General features: G+C 47.7%; 1 protein-coding gene across 1 annotated transcript in view; it reads right to left on the bottom strand.

Moving 5' to 3' along the window:
- LOC143276161 (uncharacterized) overlaps nucleotides 1–8,949 on the bottom strand; it is a 14,907-nt gene continuing 5,958 nt past the window's right edge. The window contains exons 2-3 of the mRNA XM_076580582.1: nucleotides 5,491–5,858; nucleotides 1–1,428 (exon numbers count right to left, since the gene is read on the bottom strand). Coding sequence (XP_076436697.1) covers nucleotides 409–1,428; nucleotides 5,491–5,766 — 1,296 coding nt within the window. The 5' untranslated portion in view covers nucleotides 5,767–5,858 and the 3' untranslated portion in view covers nucleotides 1–408. The remainder of the gene's footprint in view (nucleotides 1,429–5,490; nucleotides 5,859–8,949) is intronic.

Raw genomic sequence — 8,949 nt, 5'->3', positions numbered from 1 at the left:
GTCTGTGTAGAGGAGAAGAGAGGACTGGCCGTACTGAGTGAGTTAAAAAAACCAGAAAGATCCTTCAAGGAACTGTTGAGTGAGGGAGACGGAGTGAGGGGAAGACAGAAAAAAAATCAACCAATGGACTGACAGCGTTTTGCAGAATGGAAGGGAAAGCCATTCACAGAGAAGACCCAGACTTTGACACACAACCAACAGACCTGGAGGAATTTGGTGAACAGTTCTTCTGTGCGGTGCCCCCAAAATGACTCTTCAAAGAGTTGGGGGAGGAGGAGAAGCAGAAGAAGAAGAAGAAGGAGGAGGAGGAGGAGGAGGAGAAGGAGGAGGAAGAGGAGGAGAAAAAGGAGAAAAAGAAGAAGAAAAAGACACCGCTTTGATTTCCACACATCAACCTTTTCACGTCTTTTAGAATCTGGAAGTCACGAACTCTCCCACCACATCGATGTCACCATCAACCCCTCTCTTAACGACGGAGACGAGGCTTCTTTGTCGAGCAAAGGCTTCCTTGTCGAGCACGTGGTGCTTATACAGAAGGTAGTCCTTCGAGACGCAAGGCAGACCCAGTCCCTCCACCATCTTCACCATGGTAGCTCCACCACCACCACCAACACCACCAACACCCTTCCAGTTCCCTGGCTTTGAATCCCCCTCCTCTTTCCCGTAGTCCCTTGGTGTCTCCCCCTCCTCCTCCTCCTCTCTTCTTCTTCCGGCGTCCTCGAGAACTCGCCTGACAGTCAACCTACACAGGTGCTGCAGAGTCCACCGCGTCCAGCACCGCCGGGTCTCCTTCACCAGCTGCTGATACAACCTCGCCACTTTGTAGTTTGGTCTTCTACAGCTACTGCCGCTCGGGCCCCGGCCGCCGGCCGACGCCGCCGACGCCGACACCACACGCAGAGAGTCTCCTCCTCCGGTGACTACGCCATAACCGCGCGAGGTCGTGGAGGTCGAGGTCATGGAGGAGGTCGAGGTCGTGGTGGTGGTGGAGGAGGTCGAGGTCGAGGTCAAGGTCGAGGTCGAGGTCGTCGTGGTCGTCGTCACCACGACGCGGCATCCCATGTGGATGAGACATCGGGCGAGCGACCGGCGGGACTTGGCGTGGAAGTCCTGTAAAGGAGAGCGGGCCGCGGCGTGGAGGAGGAGGCAGTGGAGGGGCGTCTCCCCGCGATGATTGACGGCGTTCAGCCACGCCCCTCCTTGCACCAGGGGCAGCAGGGCCGACTCCTCGTGCTGCGCGCAGGCCGTGTGCAGCGCCGTGTTGCCCCGCACGGGGTCACGCGCCGTGACGTCACATCCGGCGCGGAGCAAGGCGGGGAGGGCGGCGGGGTTGCGCGTGACGGCCGTCTGCAGCGGGGTCTTGCCCGTGGTGGAGGAGGTCACGTGCACGCTGTATCCTTCCGCCAGAACTACTTCCAAGGCGCTGACCTGTTGATTGAATTGTCCGAGGTGCAAGGGTTACTTTCGGTTTGCCAAGGCAAGGCAAGGTAAGGGAAAGCAAGGCAAGGTAAGGCAAGGCAAGGGAAAGTAAGGTAAGGTAAGGCAAGGGAAAGTAAGGCAAGGCAAGGCAAAGCAAGGCAAGGTAAGGCAAGGCAAGGCAAGGCAAAGTACGGGAAAGCAAGGCAAGGCAAGGCAAGGCAAGGGAAAGTAAGGTAAGGTAAGGCAAGGGAAAGTAAGGCAAGGCAAGGGAAAGCAAGGCAAGGTAAGGCAAGGCAAGGGAAAGCAAGGCAAGGCAAGGCAAAGCAAGGCAAGGCAAGGCAAGGCAGGGCAAGGCAAGGCAAGGCAAGGCAAGGCAAGGCAAGGCAAGGCAAGGCAGGGCAAGGCAAGGCAAGGCAAGGCAAGGCAAGGCAAGGCAAGGCAAGGCAGGGCAAGGGAAAGCAAGGCAAGGCAAGGCAAGGGAAATCAAGGGAAGGCAAGGCAAGGCAAGGGAAAGCAAGGCAAGGCAAGGGAAATCAAGGCAAGGCAAGGGAAGGCAAGGCAAGGCAAGGGAAAGCAAGGCAAGGCAAGGCAAGGCAAGGCAAGGCAAAGCAAGGGAAACCAAGGCAAGGCAAGGCAAAACAAAAAAAAAACAACACAAAAAACAACAACAACAACAACAAACAAGAGAGGCAAGACCTTCAAGACTCACTTGTGATAAATTAAGTCCCCTAGCATTAATTACAGAGTAATTTCCCTTTTTTACTATCTGCACCAAAACGTTTGCAAAATAAATAAAAATTCCATGCTTAGCAAAAGAAGTTCCTGTTTGAACAAAAAAATGATAATAATGACTCCTCTTGTTGTGTCAGAATAAGAGGTCAAAGTGCCAAGTTTAGAGAATACAAAAAATATAAATATAACAGTAAATGCAGTTTGCATATAACTAGGCTTCTTTTTTATTTTTTTTGGTGCCCATCCCAGAGGTGCAATATTGTTTTAAACAAGATGACAGGAAAGAACTGAATTTTTCCTATTTTTATGCCAAATTTGGTGTCAACTGACAAAGTATTTGCAGAGAAAATGTCAATGTTAAAGTTTACCACGGACACACACACACACACACACACACACACACACACACACACACACACACAGAGACAACCGAACACCGGGTTAAAACATAGACTCACTTTGTTTACACAAGTGAGTCAAAAACGTTATTCTTCAACCCTTTACTGGCACACATTACATGTCAGTCGCTGCTTGTTAGGGGGGGGGGGGGGGGGGGGGGGGGGGGGGGGGTGCAGGGAAAGAGAATAAGTTCTTCTGTATCATTTAAAGCATACAAAAAACAACAACATGTATACATACAGAATTTTGCATATTTGATGCAAGAGAGAAAAGAGATACAGAACTTTATGATGATGTGAATGAACCAGCTGGAGAGGGAAAGAGAGATGGAAAGGGAAGAGAGAGTGAGGAGAGAGAGAGAGAGAGAGAGAGAGAGAGAGGGAATGATTTTTAACTGTCAAATCAACTGTCGAATTAGTATGTCTTGTCAGGGACTTACATAGAATGCCATACATGTCCGTACATTGCTGTTGGGGCAGCCCATCTGTAAGCTGATGTCGGTCTCTGATGTATAAGCAACTGGCTGATGTCGGTCTCTGATGTATAAGCAATTGGCTGATGTCGGTCTCTGATGTATAAGCAATTGGCTGATGTCGGTCTCTGATGTATAAGCAATTGGCTGATGTCGGTCTCTGATGTATAAGCAATTGGCCCATCTGTAAGCTGATGTCAGTCTCTGATGTATAAGCAATTGGCTGATGTCGGTCTCTGATGTATAAGCAATTGGCTGATGTCGGTCTCTGATGTATAAGCAATTGGCCCATCTGTAAGCTGATGTCAGTCTCTGATGTATAAGCAATTGGCTGATGTCGGTCTCTGATGTATAAGCAATTGGCTGATGTCGGTCTCTGATGTGTAAGCAATTGGCTGATGTCGGTCTCTGATGTATAAGCAATTGGCTGATGTCGGTCTCTGATGTATAAGCAATTGGCTGATGTCGGTCTCTGATGTATAAGCAATTGGCTGATGTCGGTCTCTGATGTATAAGCAATTGGCTGATGTCGGTCTCTGATGTATAAGCAATTTGCTGATATCAGTCTCTGATGTATAAGCATATGGCCCATCTGTAAACTGATGTCAGTCTCTGATGTATAAGCAATTGGCTGATGTCAGTCTCTGATGTATAAGCAATTGGCTGATGTCAGTCTCTGATGTATAAGCAATTGGCTGATGTCAGTCTCTGATGTATAAGCAAATGGCCCAACTGTAAGCTGATGTCAGTCTCTGATGTATAAGCAACTGGCTGATGTCGGTCTCTGATGTATAAGCAATTGGCTGATGTCGGTCTCTGATGTATAAGCAATTGGCTGATGTCAGTCTCTGATGTACAAGCAACTGGCCCAACTGTAAGCTGATGTCCGTCTCTGATGTATAAGCAACTGGCTGATGTCGGTCTCTGATGTATAAGCAATTGGCTGATGTCGGTCTCTGATGTATAAGCAATTGGCTGATGTCAGCCTCTGATGTATAAGCAATTGGCTGACGTCGGTCTCTGATGTATAAGCAATTGGCTTAACTGTAAGCTGATGTCAGCCTCTGATATATAAGCAATTGGCTGATGTCGGTCTCTGATGTATAAGCAATTGGCTGATGTCAGTCTCTGATGTACAAGCAACTGGCCCAACTGTAAGCTGATGTCGGTCTCTGATGTATAAGCAATTGGCTGATGTCAGCCTCTGATGTATAAGCAATTGGCTTAACTGTAAGCTGATGTCAGCCTCTGATATATAAGCAATTGGCTGATGTCGGTCTCTGATGTATAAGCAATTGGCTGATGTCAGTCTCTGATGTACAAGCAACTGGCCCAACTGTAAGCTGATGTCGGTCTCTGATGTATAAGCAATTGGCTGATGTCAGCCTATGATGTATAAGCAATTGGCTGACGTCGGTCTCTGATGTATAAGCAATTGGCTTAACTGTAAGCTGATATCAGCCTCTGATGTATAAGCAATTGGCTGATGCCGGTCTCTGATGTATAAGCAATTGGCTGATGTCGGTCTCTGATGTATAAGCAATTGGCTTAACTGTAAGCTGATGTCAGCCTCTGATATATAAGCAATTGGCTGATGTCAGTCTCTGATGTATAAGCAACTGGCTGATGTCGGTCTCAGATGTATAAGCAATTGGCTGATGTCGGTCTCTGATGTATAAGCAATTGGCTGATGTCAGCCTCTGATGTATAAGCAATTGGCTGACGTCGGTCTCTGATGTATAAGCAATTGGCTTAACTGTAAGCTGATGTCAGCCTCTGATATATAAGCAATTGGCTGATGTCGGTCTCTGATGTATAAGCAATTGGCTGATGTCAGTCTCTGATGTACAAGCAACTGGCCCAACTGTAAGCTGATGTCGGTCTCTGATGTATAAGCAATTGGCTGATGTCAGCCTCTGATGTATAAGCAATTGGCTTAACTGTAAGCTGATGTCAGCCTCTGATATATAAGCAATTGGCTGATGTCGGTCTCTGATGTATAAGCAATTGGCTGATGTCAGTCTCTGATGTACAAGCAACTGGCCCAACTGTAAGCTGATGTCGGTCTCTGATGTATAAGCAATTGGCTGATGTCAGCCTATGATGTATAAGCAATTGGCTGACGTCGGTCTCTGATGTATAAGCAATTGGCTTAACTGTAAGCTGATATCAGCCTCTGATGTATAAGCAACTGGCTGATGCCGGTCTCTGATGTATAAGCAATTGGCTGATGTCGGTCTCTGATGTATAAGCAATTGGCTTAACTGTAAGCTGATGTCAGCCTCTGATATATAAGCAATTGGCTGATGTCAGTCTCTGATGTATAAGCAATTGGCTTAACTGTAAGCTGATGTCAGCCTCTGCAGTATAAGCACAAACAACAGGAAAAGCCCCCCCCCCCCCCCCCCCCCCCCCCCACCCCCCCCCCCCCCCAAAAAAAAAAAAAAAAAAAAAATTGCGGAACTCACCTCCTCGATCGCCAAGAAAAGCGGAGACTGCACAAAGGGCATAACCTCGTGCCGAAGCAGACACCGGAGGATCTGAGGATGCCCTCCCTTGACCGCGGCCATGAAGGGAGCCAGGCTGTTGTTGTTGTTGTGACGGTGGTCTCCCTTCTGCCGCCATACTGGCAGGAGTTGTCGCACTTCCGTCTCTCTGTCGGCTCGGATGGCGGCCAGGAGAGATCGTAGGACGTCGTCTGGAGTCTCGGGCTGGGTCTCCTTTGGAGAGGATGCTGAAGGCATCAGGATTGAAGCGTGGTTTTTTTTGTTTCGTTTTTATTGTTGTTGGTTTTGTTTTGTTTTGTTTTTTCGGTGTTGTTGTAGAGAGGAAAAGTCTGCAACAGTAAGAAGTGTTAGGTCAAGTACAGACTGAACACGAATACGCGCGTGCGGCGGGTTTGTGTGCGTGTGTGTGTGTGTGTGTGTGTGTGTGTGTGTGTGTGTGTGTGTATGTGTGTGTGTGCACAATACAACATAGCACAACACACACACACACACACACACACACACACACACACACACACACACACACACAGAGTGAAACACACACACGCGCGCGCTTACACATAAATAATAAAATAATGAATAATTAATTGAATGAATGAATGAATGAAAGGATGGATGGATGGATGGATGGATGCATTTATACATAAAAGACCAAACAAACAAAATATAGATAAATACATGAATGAGACGGAGGGAAGTAATCGCACTTTAGGTCTTTACAAAAATAACAATAACATGATACTTCATGTATAGATTTCGACAGGAGATACAGACGAGCACACAGACAGATAGAGACCAACCCTGCTGCAATTGGAGATACAGACATGCAGACAGACAGACAGAGACCTACCCTGCTGCAACTGGAGATACAGACATGCACACAGACAGATAGAGACCTACCCTGCTACAATTGGAGATACAGACATGCACACAGAGACCTACCCTGCTGCAATTGGAGATACAGACATGCACACAGACAGACAGATAGAGACCTACCCTGCTGCAACTGGAGATACAGACATGCACACAGACAGACAGATAGAGACCTACCCTGCTGCAATTGGAGATACAGACATGCACACAGACAGACAGATAGAGACCTACCCTGCTGCAATTGGAGATACAGACATGCACACAGACAGACAGAGACCTACCCTGCTGCAATTGGAGATACAGACATGCACAAAGACAGACAGATAGAGACCTACCCTGCTGCAATTGGAGATACAGACATGCACACAGACAGACAGATAGAGACCTACCCTGCTGCAATTGGAGATACAGACATGCACACAGACATAGACCTACCCTGCTACAATTGGAGATACAGACATGCATTCAGACAGAGACCTACCCTGCTGCAATTGGAGATACAGACATACACACAGACAGATAGAGACCTACCCTGCTGCAATTGGAGATACAGATATGCACACAGACAGACAGATAGAGACCTACCCTGCTGCAATTGGAGATACAGACATGCACACAGACAGAGACCTACCCTGCTGCAATTGGAGATACAGACATGCACACAGACAGAGACCTACCCTGCTGCAATTGGAGATACAGACATGCACACAGACAGATAGAGACCTACCCTGCTACACAATTGGAGATACAGACATGCACACAGACAGATAGAGACCTACCCTGCTACAATTGGAGATACAGATATGCACACAGACAGACAGATAGAGACCTACCCTGCTACAATTGGAGATACAGACATGCACACAGACAGAGACCAACCCTGCTGCAATTGGAGATACAGACATGCACACAGACAGATAGAGACCTACCCTGCTGCAATTGGAGATACAGACATGCACACAGACAGACAGATATAGACCTACCCTGCTCCAATTGGAGATACAGACATGCACACAGACAGATAGAGACCTACCCTGCTACACAATTGGAGATACAGACATGCACACAGATATAGACCTACCCTGCTCCAATTGGAGATACAGACATGCACACAGACAGACAGATAGAGACCTACCCTGCTCCAATTGGAGATACAGACATGCACACAGACAGACAGATATAGACCTACCCTGCTCCAACTGGAGATACAGACATGCACACAGACAGAGACCTATCCTGCTACACAATTGGAGATACAGACATGCACACAGACAGAGACCTACCCTGCTACAATTGGAGATACAGATATGCACACAGACAGACAGATAGAGACCTACCCTGCTGCAATTGGAGATACAGACATGCACACAGAGACCTACCCTGCTGCAATTGGAGATACAGACATGCACACAGACAGATAGAGACCTACCCTGCTGCAATTGGAGATACAGACATGCACACAGACAGATAAAGACCTATCCTGCTCCAATTGGAGATACAGACATGCACACAGACAGAGACCTACCCTGCTACAATTGGAGATACAGACATGCACACAGACAGACAGATATAGACCTACCCTGCTGCAATTGGAGATACAGACATGCACACAGACAGAGACCTACCCTGCTGCAATTGGAGATACAGACATGCACACAGACAGAGACCTACCCTGCTGCAATTGGAGATACAGACATGCACACAGACAGATATAGACCTACCCTGCTGCAACTGGAGATACAGACATGCACACAGACAGACAGATAGAGACCTACCCTGCTACAATTGGAGATACAGACATGCACACAGACAGATAGAGACCTACCCTGCTACACAATTGGAGATACAGACATGCACACAGACAGATAGAGACCTATCCTGCTACACAATTGGAGATACAGACATGCACACAGACAGATAGAGACCTACCCTGCTACACAATTGGAGATACAGACATGCACACAGACAGAGACCTACCCTGCTGCAATTGGAGATACAGACATGCACACAGACAGAGACCTACCCTGCTGCAATTGGAGATACAGACATGCACACAGACAGAGACCTACCCTGCTGCAATTGGAGATACAGACATGCACACAGACAGATAGAGACCTACCCTGCTGCAATTGGAGATACAGACATGCACACAGACAGATAGAGACCTACCCTGCTGCAATTGGAGATACAGACATGCACACAGACAGATAGAGACCTACCCTGCTGCAATTGGAGATACAGACATGCACACAGACAGAGACCTACCCTGCTACAATTGGAGATACAGACATGCACACAGACAGAGACCTACCCTGCTGCAATTGGAGATACAGACATGCACACAGACAGACAGATATAGACCTACCCTGCTGCAATTGGAGATACAGACATGCACACAGACAGACAGATAGAGACCTACCCTGCTCCAATTGGAGATACAGACATGCACACAGACAGATAGACCTACCCTGCTGCAATTGGAGATACAGACATGCACACAGACAGATAGAGACCTACCCTGCTACAATTGAAGATACAGACATGCAC

Source organism: Babylonia areolata, chromosome 31, assembly GCF_041734735.1.
Source record: "Babylonia areolata isolate BAREFJ2019XMU chromosome 31, ASM4173473v1, whole genome shotgun sequence".
NCBI classification, from domain to species: Eukaryota; Metazoa; Mollusca; class Gastropoda; order Neogastropoda; family Buccinidae; genus Babylonia; species Babylonia areolata.
This window is presented reverse-complemented; position numbering and strand designations above follow the sequence as displayed.